Source organism: Pteronotus mesoamericanus, unplaced genomic scaffold, assembly GCF_021234165.1.
Source record: "Pteronotus mesoamericanus isolate MK-2021 breed Mesoamerican mustached bat unplaced genomic scaffold, CSHL_Meso_final contig_32, whole genome shotgun sequence".
Classification (NCBI taxonomy): Eukaryota; Metazoa; Chordata; class Mammalia; order Chiroptera; family Mormoopidae; genus Pteronotus; species Pteronotus mesoamericanus.
In genome coordinates, this window is record NW_026555134.1 from 3965019 (window position 1) to 3987236 (window position 22218).

The 22218-nt window shown below is 34.6% G+C and overlaps 1 protein-coding gene across 2 annotated transcripts in view; it reads left to right on the forward strand.

Annotated features, from left to right (window-relative positions):
* Positions 1-20393, forward strand: part of GLRA3 (glycine receptor alpha 3) — a 119796-nt gene extending 99403 nt beyond the window's left edge. Inside the window, exons 8-10 of one of the 2 annotated variants that reach the window (XM_054575934.1) lie at positions 3845-3988; positions 6127-6171; positions 20115-20393. In XM_054575934.1, the coding sequence (XP_054431909.1) occupies positions 3845-3988; positions 6127-6171; positions 20115-20393 (468 nt within the window). The remainder of the gene's footprint in view (positions 1-3844; positions 3989-6126; positions 6172-20114) is intronic. The other variant, XM_054575935.1, reaches the window with a different exon arrangement.
* Positions 20394-22218: the final 1825 nt, after the last annotated feature.

Here is a 22218-nt window from a genome sequence, read left to right on the forward strand (position 1 = left end):
AGCAGTTACAGTGCAACATATTCAGGCAGACACAGATGTCATGGGATTTGGAACAGACTTGGGCAAAGTCTGGCCTGAGGCCTAGGAAAGGTGGCAGGGAGGTGTTTCCTTACTGGATTTTCTTTTCCCTCCACCATAAGCTTTCCCAAATATTAAGCCACCTCACCTTTGAAATCACAACCTAAATTTGATCAAGATTTCCACAGATTGACATTTAACAAAAATAACTTCACCAAATATTAAAGGTGCTGAGAAAGGAAAAATATACAGAAGATAGAAACAGCATTGAAATAGATTTTCAAAGTGTAAAGTTTTGTTTCTTAAGGTAGTTACAAATTGGTCCAAAAAAGGAGGTAGTGCATCTTTGCCTACGCTTGCCTTTCTGCGCTTCTGGAACTGCATCTTCCTGGGAAAGGGACATTTATTTCTATTGGTGGGAACGCAAACTTGTAGGTAACTGTCCCTTTCCTGGGAAAAACAGAAAAAATAGTTCTTATAAATATCTTTTATTATTATTTCTAATAGTTGGCAAATGAGTTTTTCCCCTTCATCTAATTGGCATGCCTAAAGTATGAAATAGAATGATTGAGCTCATGCTTATTCCACAAAAGGTAATTATTTTACTGATACTACTTGCATGCCAAAACACTTTAGCTGTGTCATGCATACACATATACAATAGAAAATGATGCTAAAATGCAAAAGAAATTTTCATCCTTGAACAATATCTGTATCAGCAAATCACTGTCCAACTAGCCTGAGAACAAGAGCAAAGCAATTTCTTAAAAGTTACTGAACTGTTCTCGCCAAAGGACTTAGGCCTATATGAGTCTGTCTCTAGGAAGTAGGAGGCTAGCTCTGCTTTTAACTCTTCCCTTTCTTCAATTTCTCAAAATAATAATTTTAAAGTTCTCCGTTCTTTCTCTTCTTTTCCATTTTATTCTGTCTTCTTCCTTACCTTCAAGGTGACAGATGACAGCAAGACCAGCAGCTAAGGAAGTGGTCAGGGTCAGGGAGGCTGACTGGGGCTGGCAGGACCAGAGTCCAGGAGTCAAGGTGATGGTCAAGACCAAGGCAGCCAGCAGCGCTTTTAGCTGTGTGGCCAGAACCAGGGAGGCAGATGGGACCCATGAGGCTCAGTCTGGGGGTGACCAGCAGGATTAAGATATTAGTTACATCTAGGGTTTATAATCAAATATATGGGAGCCAATTTTTTCACGGCAAGGAAAGTGTTACATACATGGAAAGAGTAAAGGCTAGAATGAACTCTGTGCTATTGAATTGGAACTTGAAATAACCAATGTTAATTAACATTTAAAATACAGATAGATGACTAATAGGTATGTTTGTATATATGATATACAATATACAATAGTATAAAATGTATAGTTGCATAATTATAAAATATAAAATATTATACATGTTATATATACAGGGTCCAGCACAAATAATGTCCCTATTTATTACAAAATCATAAGCATGTAATTCTGTAACATAACAACATCACACTCAAGCACAGTATATGACATTTTAGGTGAAATGTTCAAATTAAGACTATAAATTATTATACCCATATTATTACCCTACCACCACACTCAAGCAAGCATTACTTCTGCCAGACCCTGTATTGTGATACACACACACACACACACACACACACACACACACACACGAGTGGGCAAAAAGAGGTTTACAGTTGTATGTGAAACAGTTTATCCTTTTTTTAAAAAAAAGATTTTATTTATTTATTTTTAGAGAAAGAAAGGGAGAAAGAGAGTGAGAGAAACATCAATGTGTGGTTGCCTCTCACACACCCTGGACCAGGGACCTGGCCTACAACCCAGGCATGCGCCCTGACTGGGAATTGAACTGGTGACCCTTTGGTTCACAGGCCAGCACTCAATCCACTGAGCCACACCAGCCAGGGCCAGTTTATTCTTTTATTATTATTATTAATTATTGTATTATTTATTACAACTGTAAGCCTACTTTTTTCCACCCCTGTATATATAATTCTTAGCTCTGTCTCCTAAGAAGGCCTAGAAACAGTGACACCCAGGAAGCAGTGAGCACACCCAGTGCCCAGATCTTGGTTTCTAAAAACTGTTTTTCACTAAAGAAAAGATTCTAAGAGAAAGGGCTCAATCCAGAACTGGAACAGGAAAAATACAAGATGAGTTTGGAATACCGTGTGCCAGCAAGTAAGGATGTACTCAAATTATGATGGAGACTTGCCAAAAGAAACTATATGGGCTAACTTCTAGGAGCTCCTACCGACCCAATCTAGATAATGTGAACATCAACATAGTGATGTTAATGTATTATAATCCACTGAACAAAACCGTTAGTCTTAGTTCATAGGAATATAAATAAATAAAATAGTATTAGTAATATAAATAGTACTAATATTTATAAATAATATTTTATATGTGTTTAAATATTTATATTTATATTTATAAAAATAGTACTAATGTTTATAAATAGTAATATAGATAAATAAATGAGTAAACAAATGTGTGAGAGAAAAACACTTCTCTTACTATATATAATGCTAACTAATGAATATAGATAGAATGATGGAATTAGAAAATCATTCTAAGTCAACACTGTAATAATAGGTTCAGGAAAGTATCATCGATGTGTAGAAGGTGAACATTTAAAGACTAAAAGGATGTTTATGTAATTTCAAATCATCTCCGCACAAGGGAAAATTAGTAACTTTGTGGTAGAGAAACTTTGTAGACAATACCTTAACCAACTGATCCACATGGAGTGCCTCTTGATGTGACACCCTGGGAAGAACAGGGCATCACAGTTTCCATTAAAATGTCATTACCTGAGTCTAAAAAGGAAATATCAGATAAATCAAAAGCAAGAGACATTAAAAAATAACTGGTCTGCACTAATACAAAACATCAAGGTCACAAAAGGCCTGGAAGACTGAACAAAATTCCATATTGAAAACTAAAGAGAGTAGATGAGAATATGCAACACATGATTCTACAATATATATATTAAATCTTAGACTAAAAGAAAAATGGTTTTCTGCTAGAAGAGGCATCATTGAAACAATTGGTGCAATGGGAATGAGGTTTTAGAATTAGATGGTAGTGTTTTATCAATGTTAAATTCCTGATTTTGTTGGATGTATTAGCGTCATGTTAGGAGAGTATTCTTTTCTTTTAGAAAATACACAAGTATTTAGGGATAACGGGGTATCATGTCTGCATATTAGACTCAAACGGTTCAGGGAGAAAAACATAGAAGCAGATGTCTATGTAGATGTAGATGTAGATACAGATGTAATAATAGAGATAGAGATATACAAATAAACAAATGTAACCAAATGTCAACTACAAATGTGGGATTTCTTTTTACTGTGCTTGCAACAACTGCAAGTTAAAATTATTTCAAAATAAAACACTTTTTAATGAAGAAAATTTGGAGCTAAAAAGGTAAACAGCATTATCTATGTTTCAATCTTAATACTTTTTCAAGCATTGTACTATCGTGAAGTCATATTAATGTGACTTCACTTTTCAAGCATTATACTATAGAATCCTACAGGTAAAGTTATATTTCACCTTATTTTTCTTTCACGATATGTATGGTCTAGTATCTCACTAAAAAAATTAACAAAAATTTGTATTTTAGTGTATGACTAACATATAAAGATTGCAAAATTAATTACTAAAAAATTCTTAATTAAAAAAATGTTGGTGTCATTTCTTTTTTTCCAAGCTGGTATGTAAATGGTATAATTTAGAATCAGACATTCAACTTCATCCCAATAAAAGTAACAATACATGTCAATTTGCTCATTCTCTCTTTCTCTTTCGGCTAGGTTTCATATGTCAAAGCTATTGACATTTGGATGGCAGTATGCCTCCTTTTTGTGTTTTCAGCACTTCTGGAATATGCAGCTGTAAATTTTGTTTCAAGACAACACAAAGAACTTCTGAGATTTCGACGAAAGAGAAAGAATAAGGTAAGCGATTAAATGCTTTGGGTTCACGGGGATACCAGCTTTCACTAAAAACTGAGTGTTATATTTAATTAAATGTGTGGAGAGGAAGTGGAGACTGGGAACTAAATGATATGTTTCTTTGGTTTTGTCACTGAAACTTAAATTGTCAGAAATAGCTTCCGGAAGAAAATGGCAACATCTAGCTATACTTCATACAGCATATCTGGTGACATGAAAGCTTTATCAACTTCTCCCTCTTTTATTTTCTGGAATGACATCATTTTTTCCTTCCATTAACAAAAATGTATCATTTCTTATTTTCAAGGTTAGAGTGTTTCTAATGGCTTTACTTGACATGTCATCAAATGTAACTATTAAAGTTCTTTCTTTCTTTGAACTAATTCCTTTGTCTCCATCAAAAATATTACCTATTTATTAACACTTTGATGTTCATGTAGAACTATTTGGTCTCTTTTTTATGCACACTTTCATGTTTTAAAGACATTTCCTCCAAATTCCCATGTGAGCACAATAAGGTGTTACTTTTGTCTTGTGTTACCTGGTCGATGAAATCCAGAATTGTTACTTGGAATATCACTGGGAGATCACAGGAAGCTGTTGGATTTAGATGTACAGGATGAGGCTGTTCCTCTCTATTGAGACTTGTAATGTCATCTCTTTTTACATGCACATAGTTTTAATCAACCCTTTTCTTTTTCTGTAAGGAAGAGTTTCTATTGACCAGCATATTTGTGACTTGACTTTTTTAAATGTGAATGTGCCAGCTGATACGTTGAAAGCAAATGGATTCTTAAGCAACTGAGAAATATCAAAGTTCATATAATGTGCATTTTTAAGGATTTAATTTTTTTAATGCTTCCCTCTGATTTCTGATTTACTGACGTTGATTTAGAGATTCATAACACCTTTTTAAAGCATTTAGTTATGATCTTCAGTGGTGAGCATACTCAATATTCATCATCTGCTACAGCAATCACTTATGCAGTCATGTCTAACTGATTCCCAGAATGATCACCTGCTCTAACAAACGCCCAATTGAGTGTAGTGTGGAAGGGGCATTAGCACTGAGATACTCTGGGAAATGCACTGGACAAAAAGGAATGCTAGATCTTGCCTTTGATCAAATTTTTATGAAAAGAAAAGCATATAATTTGTACATGAAAACATTTTTATGGGAGATTAATTTTTTTTTAATCTGCTTCCCCTGACTTCACCCCTGTTGGCTGGTTTTCTTATACTAGCCTCATTCTTCCTCACTCTCCCTTTCTCTCTCTTTTTTCCCCTATTTGTTCCCCTTTCTCCTTTGAGATGTGGAACCGGCTGAAACACTATAACGAGACCAAAAACCATTCTGCACCACAGGGCTGAAGCTCTCGTCTTTCTTTCCCCTTAATGACTGATGGAGACACATCATCCAACTAATCTCATTAATCTTAAGTAAGGCAATACTCATTTCCCCTCTAATTCTGGTTGGCTTTTTCAGATTTACTTTTCATTTCCCTCCTTTCCCCCGCCTTTTTACAATTTGCCAACCCTGTGCTGGTAACACTAGAAATGAGAAGTATCACACACATGGTGTCCCAATGCGGGCTGAGAGCGCAGGCGTTTTCTCCTTCCGCTGCACACCCAGCAGTCGCGGTGTCCGGAGGGTAACACAATGGACTGCAAGGTCACTCACTCAATTCTGGTTCCTCCCTTTTTTAAAAATTTTAGTGTTACCCTGACTAACGCAGTTCTTCATTCAGTCTGACCACTTATAGGAACATTGGAATACAAATATTTGACATTCCTTCTTGTGTAGCTCAACGAAAGACAGCAGCATTAATTTTTCTACTGTTTGGCACTCTAGGAAAATGCAGAAAAAATAATAACATCTTATTATTTTCCAGTCACTATTTGAAATACACAGGTAGTAAATATTGCAATTAAGATTTAGTGCAGAAAAAAATTTAAATCTTTTTTTTTAGTTAATTTAATACTTTGGGGAGAGGATACCTTTCATATGTGAAAATCAATTAATATACATGATTGGTAAAATGGTATATGCAATTAAAACCAATTGTGCAGTTATATTTAATCATGCATGCCTTGATTCTCTGGTTTCTCAATTCCTCTTGGTCCACTTTACCTTCCCACAGACAGAAGCTTTTGCATTGGAGAAGTTTTACCGTTTCTCAGACACGGTAAATTCACTTTCTTAACTCTAAGTAGAGGAATGTGGTCATCAGTAAAAAGCAGAGAGCATATTCTGCACCCAGGCAGTGTCTGGTGGGGAAACTCAGCCCCTTGCTTTTACATAGGGCCAAACAACCACCATCCCATGTCAGCTAAGAATAACCTCTTTTTCTAACAAATCCCTTTGTCTTCCCTCACTTAGTAAAAGGATATTTACATATTCTCCTTCATCTTATTAACCAAGTTATTTGATTGATGAAAAAGATTTTTAATATATACTAAACAGAAATAGTACATATATCTTATCACAGTATCAATAGAAGAATGCTTTGAAATAAATGGGAAATTTAATTATACAAAAAGTTCTAAAAGCAGCCCCTATTCCCAGAAAACAGAAATCTAAAAATAAGGCAAAAATAAAAAGCTTTGTCCAGTCTGTGTATCTTTAGTACCGATTCTGAATGTTAAAATTTGTTGAGATTCTTTATTGTAAATGAATAACTTTGGTTTTGATAGTAGCATCCTTTGAAATGTTTGATTAGAAAGAGATCACAGGTCCCAATTCAGTGACTGAATTTAAACCTACCAGAGCCAAGAATTTAGCCTAGGAAAACATATACAAAAACAGCCCACTAAACTAAAATTTCTGGGGGAAAAAGTGCATTTAAAAACCTCCACAGGCGTTTCTATCACCTGTTTCAGTTAAGAACAGACATAATGTTAGATAAGTAGACAAGAGACATAATATTAGGTTAATAGTAAAGTAATCCCAACTTTATAGCAGATACCTAGACCCAGTATTAACTTAAAGCACTTAAGTTTTCTTATATTATAATATATAATGCCTCAACGATTTTTCTTTTCTACTAAAGTTGCATATTTGTTCCCAAGATAGCTAGCCATTTCTCTTTCATTTTTTATCCCTAAACATTTTTTTACATGATCCATTACCTTTACTCAATTATCTTAACTGTAAATTTAAACACTTTAAGTTGTATTGAGTTTGCATAATCACATATAGTAGCCTTTTTGGGAGAGGTATGTTCTGGGGTTTTCAGTTACTAAACAGTTAATGCTTATAGGAGCTTTAGTATAAAAGATACATATTTAATTAAATAGTGTTTTAAAACACAGTGCAAAAAGAGCTCTGATGAAAAATCAGGTTTACCTCAGTAACAGTCAATATTGACTTATTTTAAAAACAGAAACAGAATGATTTGTAAATACATTCACTAAAAATTAAATGCACCACATTTATAATTATAATAATCATCGTGAAATTTTTGGGTTAATCATTTTACTTTTTAAAGACTATTTTCCCAACCTAATAACTCTCTGGGCTGACTGAATTCATCATTTTAAAAAAACCTGTGTTTGAAAACAATCTGATCAATCTAAATCTTTCAATCAAAATAATCAAAATGAGTCTAAATGTTGACCCAGTGCCCTTTCTTTTCATGAGTAGTACTTACTGGCTTACCTGAGTTTTTTTTTTTAGAACTCTAATTTGCCAGAATAGGCAAAATACAATAGCCTCATAGAAAATTTGTCACAACAGGAGACCTTATAGTGATGTAAATATTATTCCTAGAAAAGTTTTAACTTGGTTCGGCATTGGCTTAAGCATTGTAGGCAATTTTTTATACCTCACCTTTTCCTCTATGAAGGTTCAAGTGACTCTTTTGTCTACTGTGGAAGAATAAGAGTTTGCTCTTGAGTGCAAATTTCCCCACCCCACACTGTCAGAGCCTGCGATGTGCACTTTACCCACTGCACCTGGTCATGGCTGCTTATCCCCAGTGATGTGTATGCGTGGGTGTATGCATGGCATGCAAGTATTTTGGTTAGAAGTTGCTCTTCCCATGTATGATACCATTACATTAGTTCCAGAGGGTTATTAAGACATGCCAAAATATTTCTGAACATAGGTGATTTGTTGAGAGATATGGATGATATGTGATTGCTTTAATGCATTTCATTTAGTTTCTCTTCTGAGTTGCAATATAATGTGATGGTGCACTGGTTTGCTGAGAGAAAACATTTACACAGTATTGTAGTAATTCCATCTTCCTACTAATTGTATATTAATTGTTAAGTATATACATACACAAATGAAAGAAGCATGGACCATTAGTTCTAGATTTTGAAAATAATTGTCAGGTTTATATGTTGCTAGGCATGACAGTTATCTTTCTAAAATAGAGACATTGTTGACTGTATTTTGACTATTTCTACAAAAGCATTACTATTTTATTTAATTATGTATTTACTTCAAAAATAACTCAAGGTAACTTCTAAGAATGACAAATAATTGATTTTGTTTTGTATATTTTGTCAGCTCTATAGTCTTAGGACAAATACAAATATACCTGCACACTATTTTGGTTGAAGGGATGAGGCTCCAGAGCTGAAAACAATGTGGCCCCCATATACACTAAATTATTTAATAAAGTTTTCATTCTAGGTCAATTTATCCTGATTCTAAAGTATAAGATGTTCTTTCAATAGGTAAATATTTCCTATAAATTTCTTTGATACACACCTGAAGACAAGTAGTTTCCAAATAATTTCAAACAGATTCTATTTATTTCAATGATTCTAATGTACAAGGGTTAGGAATGTCATCTTCTCAAGTAAAACAAAAATTGTAAGAATTTAATTATTTTATGCAAATATTTAGTGTTTAGGTTCAACACAGCTATTTTCTTTTTTTAGAGCTATAGTGCCTCTGAATAGCTGTTTAATAAAAAAATTCAATGAAGTAATAAATCTTTAATCTAATTTTATATGCATTGTAGGGATTTCCATCTCAAAGCTAACTAAAATGGATTTAGAGTACTGCTTTTTACATATGCTGTCTATTACATTATGTCACGCCATGAATATCAGTTGGCACTGAAATCATCTAGCATATTATGCTAGGTATATAGATAATTTAAAATCATTTCATTGATTTCTCATCAATCCCGTAAAATATATGCATTGCATTTTTTATAGTATTTCATCTAAAACCTTCATTTTTAAGCTTGCATTTTCCATTCAATAGTCTCCAAACCATTTCTGAATCTAAATTTAATATGCCAAGCATAAACTTGGTTAATTGATAATTAATTCATATGTCATCGATAATAAATGCAAGGTTTTCCTAGGAGCTAGATTTTAAAGAATATTATATTAGCAATTGACTTGTAACTTTAAAGTTGTTTTAAACCTTATCTATAATTGTATTCTTTTAACCCTTCTATTTTAAAATAATAGAGAAACATATGTAGATGTATTAAATTGAATATTTTATTTTAGGCTAATATTTAGTTTAGAAAAACAGTTTTAAATCATACAGAGTGTGGGTGGGATGGGTCCGGGGGGTTAAGGGGGAAAAATTGAGACAACTGTAATAGAATAAATATGATTTAAAATTTAAAAAAAAACAAAAAAATAACCAAATCATTCACATATTTCATCTTACCTTAGAATTTTCTAAGTGATGGTAACTTTTCCCAACAAAAATAAGTTATTATGTTATTAGTAAATTTTTTAAAATCCATATGCTTTAAAATCATGTAACTGGGAATTAATCACAATTCATATTTCCTCTGTCACTTTCTTATTTGACAATTAAAAGTTACAGAAAATTAGTTAAACAAAAAATCCTTTGGGATAATCTAGTTAACATCTTGATTGTATAAAAAACACCCCAAATGTACCTACTAAGGAAGAAACATTAGGATAAAAATAACATTTAATACTGCTGTATCTCACAACCATTCACGCAGTCATTATTGATAATCTCTGATGCTTACTGTTTTGTTATCACTTACTGATGACCTTCATGCCCTCACCGTTCCCACACACACATCAGATAATTTTTTGTTCCTTTTTGAGGACTAAGAAGAGGATAGGAAATTCTTACCTCATATATATATTATGTTTGAGGATAGAGATGAAATGAAGCAATTCAACTAAGTAACTATGTATGTCTACACTTGGATTTCCAATCTATCTTTAAAATTTCTTGTTACAATATGCATGTTACACGAATCAGTCTTTGGCATAATTCTCTAAATAAAATGAAAAGCATTTAGAATGTTTTTCAATATGGTATCAATGGTTAATAACTGAAACATTTCTCTAATTTCCAAATTTAGTGAAAACAGGTACTCCTGTAGAAAGAATTGTGTACTAAATAAGTGACTTTTTATGTTCTTCATTGCCTACCCTAACTTGATTAAATTATATTAAGAGGATTTACTTGTGTGTAAATTAACTATTTCTTCAATTTTACCCTTTTAATCATCCATGTTCTTGAGCTCAGTTTAGTTTATTCCATTTAATTTTTATTAATACCTGTATTTTGAGTTGTAAGGTGCCTTAATTTTATGAACATTAAATATTGGCTAATACATAGTGTCAAAAGTTCTAGATGTTTATCTAAACACCTTGCTTTTTGGGCCTTCAGTTTATTAGAAACTCAAGCTGAAAATACCTTCAGAAAATTGAATTTATCTCAAAGAAACATTTGAGTGATACTTGGAATACAGAATATCACTGCATATCGAAATGTACATAAACAGAATAATTCTATCACTGAGTTTACAAAGCAATTAGTCTCAAAATAAGTTAATACACTTTTTAATATAGTAATCTAATATCAGTGATGAGCTATTAGAAAAGCTTCAACCATGCTTAAAATCAATACTTTATGTGGAGCATTTCCAAAAGAACCAATAAGCCAGTCATTTTTTTAAAAAAATCACATGACCTCTTTGAAGTCTAGTGGTCCATATTCTCTCTCACATTCTGACTGCCTCGGGTACACAGAGAAGTCTGATCTAATAGCTGAGGTCCCATTTCTGAAGCTGTAGCACGGCTCCATGTGCCTCATGTAATGGGCAAACCTAAACTATTTTTGCTGTTTCATGGAACATATGACAATGCTACAGCCTGCTTGATTGCAGAAATTAGATTTGCAAAGAATCCTGACAGTCATATAGCAAACCCCATCTATTGCAACAATAATAGAGAGACTGATGGGGCAAAGTGCTGTTTTCAGTTTTATGCTCTTGGCTAATTTTTAAGTGAAATTCAAGTGCAAGGCTATTGCAAGAGTAAGCAACTGGGTAGGCCTATTTTACATAGCACTTCAGTGCTGGTTTGGTTTCTGTGGATTTAAAATATCTAATAGTAAAATGATTCAAGTCAGTATTTGTATTATATTTTATATTGTGTATTATGTAATTTCCATAATAATACAATTATAATAAACAAAATATTAACAATACAATAAATAGCAGCAATTTGAGTATCCTTTGGGTGTTTTACAAATTTTCTCTCATCCTAAAAAAATAAAAAACCCAGCTAGACAGTGCTATAATCTGTTTTTGGAACTAGAAACCAAGAATCTGAAAGCTAAGTAATTAGGACATCCGGACTCCTACCAATAAATGATGAAGCCATGGAATCGCTTAACTATAATAAAACATTTTCACTTTGAATATCAGTCTTGACTCAGATTTTAAATTTGGACCATCTAATATATTTTTGACTATAAAAGATTTGAAAACTAATTGCTGTAGCACACATATTTTATAATGCAGATACCCAATTTCTTTCTTTCTTTCTTTTTTTTAGAATGTAAGTGTTCCTCAACACTTTGTTTTATATTACCCTTGCCAGGAAATAAATATCTGAATAAGAGATTTTAATGAAGAAACTGTTTTTATTGAAATTACAGGTTTCTGTTTCTTCTACTCCAAAATTAATAGGAAAGCCATTGGTGATGTATGTGTAAGTGAAATCATATTCCAGATGCTTTTGAAGACAATAAAGCATTATTTCACATTATGTAACAATTACTCAAAATCTATTTTCTAGCGCATGCCTGTGTCATAGTACAATTTAAAATGGATAAAGGTCTAGGTTGTATAGTCTTAACATATAGCCTTACCCAGAGACAGCCTTACTTAAAAACAAGTTATTAAAACATAAAATAACAGCTGTAATACTAACACAAAAGTCATTGCAAGGCTATGTTTTCATAGACTACCGCTTAAAACGTAAATTAAAAAAATGTTAGACGTTTCAAAAACCATTACATCGGTATAAATTCAAACTGACTAGGATAGAAGCATTGTGCCCCGAGGCAACTTCTGTTTCTACAGCTTGATGGAGCATTTTAATCACCTGCCTACAGACCTGGTTGGAAATGCAGGTATCTGGGACAGCCTAAATGCTGACGAGCAGGGATCTCTGCCGCGGAGATCCGGAACTCTGGGACTCAGCAGTTTTTCCTGGCGCTTGATTCCAAGACGCACAGCTGCTCAAGACCACAGCGCGAGGAGCACTGGCCTTGCCAAGCCTGTCGTCATTGCGTGCGCACAGAATGATGGTCATTTTACAAATTGTTGCCAGTTTTTATGATGAGCCAAGGCTATATAAAGACAGTTAAGTTTTAATTGTTCCAAAGTGTTATTTTCTATTCAAACCAATATCCAAATATGAAGTTGCATTGTTCAGTACAGCACTGTAGCTCTGATTACAGGCTTAAGGAGAAAATCATACTTCCAAGACAGAAATATGCTTGAATCTCATATGTCATTGACTAAACTTTTTCGAAGGATAGAAGGCAAGAGAGACAGCAGATAAGGTATCTTCATTTAACTGGGAGGCCTTGCAGCTCCTCAAGCACACAAGACCTTTTGTTTCCGCACCTGCACAGGGCATGAATGGCTCCCTAGTTTAAAGAAATAAATGTGGTGTTATAAGCAGCAATGATCCCTGCAGCTAAACAGTGCAAATGAGATCATAGACTTAGAACCACTACATCAGGGAACACCAAAGAAACGTCTTTGCCGTGGGAAAGGCTGGGCTGTGTCCCTGCGCTGTTCCCCAGCCTGCACCCTCCCACTGCCAGAAACCGGACACCTGTCTAAAGGCGTTCCTACTTAAACCCTCTCATAGCCACTCTCTCACACATACTCCTCTAGTGAACTAGCGAACCGCCGTGTCCTTGTCATCTTGGCTTTAGTAATAAATGGTTAATTGTTCATTCCAATGTCTATTTAAACCACTGCTCTGTGGGTGGATGGAATAAGTATGCTATGCCCATCCTGTGTTGTGCCCTTGGGTTGGTTGGTTTGTTTTTTCATACTGGCCATGTTTAAATGTGTTTCTTTGTCCAATGAGATCTATTCCAGGGACACAAACTGATATAAAATACCTTGTTCCAAGCCTTTCATAGTATTTTCAGCTGTGGCTTTTGTTGCAGTGTCAACAAAGCCCAAGATGGACTAGCTTCCTATTTCTGCCAAAATCCATTAAATCTTCTGGGAGCCATGGGTAAAGACCTTAAGTTTTCCATCTGTCAGCTACGTGTTAGTGCTTGCCATTGGGAGCTCCTACCCTAGCGGAATTTTCAAGCCATTTTTTCTTTTGCTAATATTCAAGACAAACTCTCACCACATCAATGGCTTCATCAGGCCATAGAGATATATGTCATAGTTCTGTCCATTTATACGTGGCTTCAACATCACCACGGCTACATCCATGGTCAGTCTACAACATCTGTCTTGGCACTCCCATCTTCGTTCGAAGCTAGCAACTTGGTGGGCATTGAATGACCTAATTTAATTCCACCCTGAAACTTATATAAGGAATCATATCTCCCACCCCAGGAGTCTTTGAATAACCAGATATTACTCTGAGAGCAAGAACCAGTTCTTTCGATACTGCCACATAGAGCGTTCTCAAGTCAGCCCATTGTGTTGACTTATCTTGTTCTCTTCAACTATAGTTATTCATTCCACTGCAGGCATGGTTTGAGTCCTGACCTTCCACATGGGAGTTTCCATTAGTAAACCAGGTGACCTGTTTTGACTCAGTAGCAAGAGAATCATGATGTTTAGGTCACTTTGGTAGCTCATCCAGAAATTCCGTCACTGGTTCATTGTCAGATAGATTACCTTTTCATGAATATAATGTGCTTTTCCCAATACACTCCCCTTAATTTGTTTTTGAATATACCATTTTCATTTTATTAAGGATCTTAAATTACATTATCTTCTTGACATCACCTGTAACATAGTAGATACCTACGATGCCCTTCAGATCCCTTCAGTTTGGGAACTGTTTCTAACAGAGTAAAAGAGAATACAGTAGCCACCATTCAAGTAGAATATGCCTGCCTGCAGACAGTGTTCTAGTGTAGAATCCTAACAGCTGCCATAGGGAGCCTTTACTGAGCTTTTTCCAGAAACTGCAGTCCACATGTATTTTAGTAGTAGATACGTCTGTAGTGGAAAAATTTTAAGGCTTTCTGAAGGTAGCTTGGGTTATTGCCCGCTTCAAATCTCTCACAGTTTGCCTTTGTTCCCTTTTCAAATTCAGTCTGTTTTCTAGTTACTGTATATAGTATGAACAACAGAGATTCAAAATTTATCTGTCATATTTCAAATAGTGCCATAAGCTGTTTTTCTCACGGTGGGATCCAGAAGAAGCAGCAATTGGCTCTTCATTGTTTGTGAATTGTCACTCATTGTTTGCCCAGGTTATTTCCAGAAACTGGACTTATGAGAATGTGTCCTGAATTTTTTCTGGATTAGTGAGCCACCTTCTCTTAAACACATGTCCCACTACAGTTTCCAAACCCTTTCTTGAGTTTTTCCTTGGAGAGGAAAACTATCATTCATCATTAACCAATTTACTTTTGACAGTGATTTGGACCAAACTTTTCCAAGCAGGTTGCAACAATATGCTGGAGAATTCAGGTTTCCTTAATGGATGACAATGAGGTTATAGTTGGGTTTATCCCACAAGAAGCCCACTGTGCTTGACTTTTTTTTTTTTTAGATTGAGATTAAAAGGAAAGCTTTAGTCAAGTCCGTCAAAGCATACCAGCCTCCTTTGTCCTTTTGAAACTCTTGAATGGTTTTCACTACGTCCATCATGGTGGAAGCTGTAGGGGCTACTCCTTTAGTGAACCCAAGCAGGTAGCCTTCAAGATCCATTTAGTTTTACATAGGCCAGTTGGGAATGTTCTAGAATGTCCCAGAGAAAATTAATGAGAGATTAGCCCCCCTGCTGCCACCATTCCCTTATTCAAAGCTGAGAGCTTCCTTTAATTGCTTGAAATCTTGTACTGTTTAATAGTTACTACAGAGGAAGGTTTAGGCAATTCTAAGGGCTCTCATTTTAATATATCCAGTTATATCTGGGCTAAGGAACAGCTGCCCAAGATTAGGTTCAAGCCAGGCATGATGAGATCATTCCTTCACGTGTCACATCCTTTCTGATTATACATTTAGCCAAAGGCAATGCCACCTTTATTTTTGTCTCTGCAGTTTTCACTTTGACTGTGGTACCTGTTACCACGGCATTACTATGCCTCCTTCTCTGCCCCACCAGCTTCTCTTTGCTCCTAGTATTGACATCTCTTTCCCCAGCAGCATTTCCATACATTGTGCACTGAGACATCCAGTAACCCCCGAAAGCTGTGTTCACCACCCCCAGACATCTAGCTCTAGCCATAGCGTAGCCTCGGAACCCCATTCAGAATTGGGCAAGAAGATCCTGCCTTCAAGTCAATGTTCTTTGTTTCAACTGCCTTAACAGATGGAGTAAATTCAGCAACCATGTAAGTGCCTTTGTTTCCATTCCCCACTGGCATCACTGGATTTAACTTCTGAGATGAAAGCAGCAGATTTAACAGGGGTCCTTAACGGAAGCAGCTGCCGGAACTGGAACAAATTTCCTTCCTCCCAGCGGGCAGTAATGTGCCAGGAAATCTTTCTTAGGAATCCTGTCAGTTTTCTTCTGTGTCTTAAAAGCCACCTAAAGAAAGCTAGTAGATTCACCTCTGGCCATGACCTTCTGAGTAGCCCAGGTACTTTTTTTTCTTCCATGAGTACAACCCAGCATGGCAGCTGCAAAAACAGATGTACCCATGAATTACATACACTCTCCTGCCTTCCCAAAAGGAGAGCCTCACGGGAAACCGATGCCCAGGGGACATTTGTAATTGCATTGTCTACCACAGTTTAGGTCAAAGGATATGGTTTGGTCGGGCTCATTGTATTTTTATCAGATGGCCCACCAGGGTTTGCTCTTCCCCTAAAGGGCTGTTCCACTTCCTAACAGTTAGAGACCCTGGCAGCTGCCTTCCTCAGTACAGATTCATACCACCAGGGTTTCACCTCTTCCGAAAGGGTCTTTGATTATGTGCCTGCCAATAATTCTTGAATGGCAACATTGCGGCAAATTAAGAGTTAGCATTCACACCAAACATTGCTTTTCATGCTGCAGCATGCCAAAAAAATGATCAGCTCCTAGGTCAGTTAACCTAAGGATCCTGCAAAGCATGGAGAGTGAGCTTCTTCAGACTGAAATTGCTTTCTTCACTATGGTAGCCACAATCCCATGTGGCTATAAAGCATTAGAAATACGCAGTCTGAGTTGAGGCATGTTGAAAATACACTGACATCAAGGGCTTAGTATGAAATAAAGAATGTAAAAATATCTAATTATGACTTTCAGTAAATGTTTAAATACATTTAAGAAATATTGAATGAAAGAAAATGTATTACTAAAAGTAATTGTTCCTTTTGACTTGTTAAACTGTAGCTAATATAAATTTATATTTAAAACTTCACACATGGCTTTTATTGGTGGCTTGAATTATATTGGACAGGGCTGCACAATAGTTACTAGTTTCCAGTGCCCTTTGCCTGGGGTTAGGAGACGTGGCATCAAGGTTAAGTGCAATGTCCTTTTTTGTCCCAGTTGCACTTTTGTGTTCATCTTGCGCAGAGGCCTTGAAGCTGCTTGCTCTACTTGCTCTTGTTTCTCTTTCCCCCAAGTGGTTTCAGTTGCACAGATAATCAATTAATAGGAGGCAAAGGATCAACTGTATCTTGAGTCACTCTCCCCTCAGTTCTGTCACCCCGGTTCCTTTCAGTTTTGTTTTTCTGATTAGCCATCTGCAACTCAACAAGGGATAGGACTATGTCCCCCATATTCTAATAGTAGGATTTATCCCCAGTCATTGCCCACAGAGCTCTTGTTGCCTTAAACCCAGGGTGAATCAGTATCACATTCTCAGCGGAATTCCCTCCCAACTTGTGGAGACGGAAACGATCTGAGAGCCAGGTCAGCTTCTGTCACCACTGCTGAAGTTTGGAGTTCAAATTGTCAAGCAAAGGCATCAGGCACGGTGGGCTTTAACCTAATGTAACATTTATTCAGACCTACAGGAGCCTGTGAGGCAGACCTCACATCAGACATGGCATCAAATGGGGAGGCCCGGCAGTTACTCAAGAGCACAGCTTCTTTTGCCCTTCACCCGCATGAACATGTAGCTACAGCTGCCACCAACAGTCAAGACATGTCTATATGGTCACCTTGACACAGAAGCCACAGCCTTTATTTCTGACCAAACTTGTATATCATCTAGTCACTTAGGCCAGAGAGCTTCAGGCCACAGCATGGCTCCCCCATTGCAGGTACCTCTTTCGTTGTAGATGAAGCAAACTGCTCTCTCCTTTTAGCTTAACTCTACTGTCTTCAAGGAAGCGATGCTGGAAGAATCAGAAGTCAATCTCAGCAGTGCTGAAACAGCCCAGGCCTGGTGTTTTCCCATTACTCACAGTCAGCGATGTGGAAAGATACAGTTGAGAAAAAGACAGTTGTTCACTAGATATGGTAAATCTTAAGGGAATGCATCTGTTTTGAGGTATGGGGTTCTCTAAAGGTTTGAAAATAATAAATCTTCCAGAATAGGCAGTTAGAAAGGTAGTCAATTGAGGAAGGTTAAAAGTTATGAACTTGTAAGATAAGCAAGTACTGGGCATGTAATGCACAACATGATGACTACAGCTAACAGTGCTGTATGGTATGTAAGAGGGTGGGTAAGAGAGTGGACCGTAAGAGTTTTCATCACAAGGAGAAGTTTTTTCTTTTTCTTTTATCTATATGAGGGCAAAGATGTTAAATAAACCTATCGTAATCATTTCACAGTGACTTATATGTAAATCAAACTGTCAGGTTGTACACTTTAAACTTATGCAGTGATGTGTATCAATTATTTCTCAATACAACTGGGGAAAAAAGGTAGTCAATAGGTATTACTTTACTAAACACAACAACTAGAAGCCTAAAATCTTAGCATTTTTGTAACCAATCTCTCAATTGGTTTAACTAAGATGTCCACACCTCATTGTAAACGCTCATTGAGAAGCTGTATTTTGTCCTATATTTTAAGATGGATTTTTTTTTACACACATGATTGATGTGGTTTTAAAGGCTATTTTAAATTTCAGCATCCAGCTGGTTTGCACACAAAATTGTGCATATTACCCAAGTGACATAAGTCTTCCTCCTGGAATGCAATACCAGCACAATTTACCAAAGTCTAAGGATACTATTTCAGCACTTATGTAAGATCAGTTTAATTCTTAATATATTCACTTTTTTTTAAAGCTGTAGAAAATTCAAAGCAAACAATAATTTAGCCTTAAAGTTTTCACAGAAGCTAAAAAAAAAAACCCTGCCAGCATAAATGAACATTCTTATTGAGGATTACTGGAAAATCAATGTCCAATTTTTTACAAGATTGCAATAGTAGTTACATGTGATTTGGATCATCAGCTTTTACGTCCTATGTGTTTCCTCCAAATTCAATTACTCATACATTTTACAATTGAGATGTTTTCCAATAATTATACGTTTTTGTTTCAGATGTAATTGCCTTACTTCATAATTTCCCAGAAACCTATTTTATATATTATCACGTTAACTTTGATCATCTTCTCATATTAAAATCCATTCTAAATTTTATTTTTTACTTTTATATTTTGTAATATACTGTTCATTGAGCTTCCACTTTTACAAACCCAAAATAATTTTCCAAGAATTTGAGTACTTAGTTATTTTTATCTCTTACATCACCATCAAAAATTACTTCCATAAGATGTGAGCTGTAACAAATTTGTGAAATAACATCTTTTCAACTTTCAGTTTTAGTAGCAAAAAAGTCAATGAATTGGCAGCCATCTACTGTTACATTCTAAATAAGTATGTTAAGTTAAATTATTCATTATTGAATTTCATTACAAATAAGTGCCATATTTTCTTATTTTGAACACTTTTTATTTATCATAATTTTATTAATAATTTTTCCTTAAATTTTGGGTTTCTTTTTATGTACATACATAGATAATTCTTTAATTTGCAACATTTAAGAGAAAAGTAACAACACTTTTTAGAACATAATAATTTATAATTTTTTAATATGAAATGAACTTTTGCCAAATTTCATTCATAATTTTAACTAAACCAAAGCACTTGAAAAATAATTGTATATAAACCAGAATATGTGACTATCTTATAATCTCCCAACTGGGTTAGTGTAAAACACAAAAGTAGCATGAAGTATGGATAACAAAAATCAAGTAATGGTATTGAGATAAACTTCTTTTTCCAACAAAGTAACATAAAATTGTAGGAAATAAGCATTAAAAAATTTGCTTCCATTAAAAATAAAAATTAAGTCAATGATCTTGGTATTTTCTCCTTGACAGCATATATTTACTCATTTAGACATAAAATGTAAAAAATTTTAGTCCATGAATATATATAACATATCTCAATAGATCTTTTTCTTGTTCAGTTTATTTAGATATTCTAACAATATGTAGACAATACCAGAATGATTAGGTCTTCCATTAAAACATATCACTTGAGAGTTTCATATTTCTCAATGGATATATCTGTGTGATGCACATTCAATCAATAAACCTTGAATGGGGGAAAGAAGCAACTCATCTTTATAGGCTCGAATTATCTTTTCATTATAATAACGTTAACATTTGTCATGATAAAGCTTCAGTTATGATTCTGAAATGCCTGTTATATATGCTTTATTTGATGACTAAAGTATTTTCACGTGTTATTCTTATGACAGGATGATGAGGTAAGGGAAAGTCAGTTCAGCTTCACAGCCTATGGAATGGGACCATGTCTGCAAGCAAAAGATGGTGTGACCCACAAGGGCCCAAACCATCCTGTCCAGGTAATGCCAAAAAGCCCTGAGGAAATGAGGAAGGTCTTTATCGACCGGGCCAAGAAGATCGACACCATCTCCCGAGCCTGCTTCCCCTTAGCCTTTTTGATTTTTAATATTTTCTACTGGGTTATCTATAAAATTCTTAGGCACGAGGATATACATCAGCAATCAGATTAAGTTTCTGGGGTTGTGCAAGTGCAAACAGTCAATTCAGAAAGAAGTGTCTTCAACATAGGTGTGTGTAGGGGCGTGTGTGTGGTGTACAAATGATGGCCATTGTATTAAAAAGGCATAGGCGAAGGGATTGTTATGATTTGCTATGCAAAGTCATGAGGCAGATTAAGATTCTTTTAATGGATACTATATACATATATATACACACATATAATGGACATTTCTGTTTCATACTAATTTACCTGCTCTTTCACAGTAAATCACATAAGTGGAAGTATTACTGCCAATGTGTTTGTATGTTATATAATTATACATGTGAAAACTGCTTTGGATTCCTTGATTTTTAATTCAATGATAATAAATCTTACAAAAGTAAAGCTTTTGCACAATAAACTTTATAAAAGGAAAAAGGGGAAATGTTAAAGATAAAATTTATTAGCTTGAGGCTTTAAAATATTTTCTTATACTGCAGTTACAAAATAATCAGTAAACTCAGTGGAAAACTTGTCCAATAGTGATAGAGAATTGCACATACAAGTACTATGGGACCAACTTAGGTGATAACAAAAAATTTTAAATTCAAATATTAAAATAACAAAATTTTATTATTTAGATACTAACTTTAATTATTTAGAGTATTAAATTTCCCTCTTTGGAAATTTAAAATGAATAGCTTACTAGATCACATCCTATAAAATATCTATGTAACTTTATATGTCTATGAATGAAGGTAAAAATGCTGAAAAAACATTATTGTGTTTAAATAAGTGTTTTAGCCATGTATCTGTGTATTTTAATTGTTAACAAACACTGAAAATTCTAGCCAATACCCACGTTTTGTTAGATTTTTAATAGCTGCTTAACTGTCTGTATGTAATTGTTTAATGTTTTGATATAATTAAACAAAGTTCAGTAAGACTTTTTTTTAACTTAGAATGGGACTCTAAAATTCAATGCCATTATAGTATTTACATTTTGATAAAAATGAATTTAATGAACAGAAAATTGGATTTACGAAAGATTTTTTAATAGTAAAAGTTTTCCCATCAAAGTAATATGATTTCAAACTCCTAGCTCCAAATGTAAGGGAGGAAGATTTTAATTCTAAATTATAAAAATAAGTCATTTCTATAAAGTGAGGATTGACTGTTTTTATATTTATGAATCAGTGATTTTAATATATAAGCCACTCACTAGATGTGAATAATTTTGAATAAAATTTTTACTTAGAATTAATCAGCAACCCCATGGAATTATTTGAACTACAATGGGGCTTTGGCTCATTTTATGCAGTGTAATTAAGTGCAAATATGTCATAGAGTTCTTCGTTAAAATGAACCAGATTCTGTTTCTTCTTCAGTTTTGCTATCTTTTGCATTATTTTTTTTTACCATTAATGTTGTATTTTTAAAAAACCTTAGAATGCTTTTAGGTGTGTGTGATTATTGGTCACATTCACTGCATGGAAACTCAATGTACCAAATTATTAACAGAGAAAGGATTAAACATTAAGAAAACGATGAACTCAGATTTAAGAGGAACAAAGAAGCCAGTTCTTGAATGAGATGCTAACCTTTTCTGACCTTTAGCTATCATCTGAAACTTTAAGCAAGAACTGCCATATAAAGTTAAAAATTTCTCAATGTTATTGAACTTTGGTCTATCCACTTATAGCTTTTAAGAATACCTTTTTTAAAAAATAATGTATGTTCAGCAATTTTTTTGCTAGTAAAAGACTGAATTCCTCTCCTTTATAAAAATTTAAAACACTATTAGAAAAAAAATCATCATGTTTGCCATTACATGTAAATGCTACAACTGAAAAAAG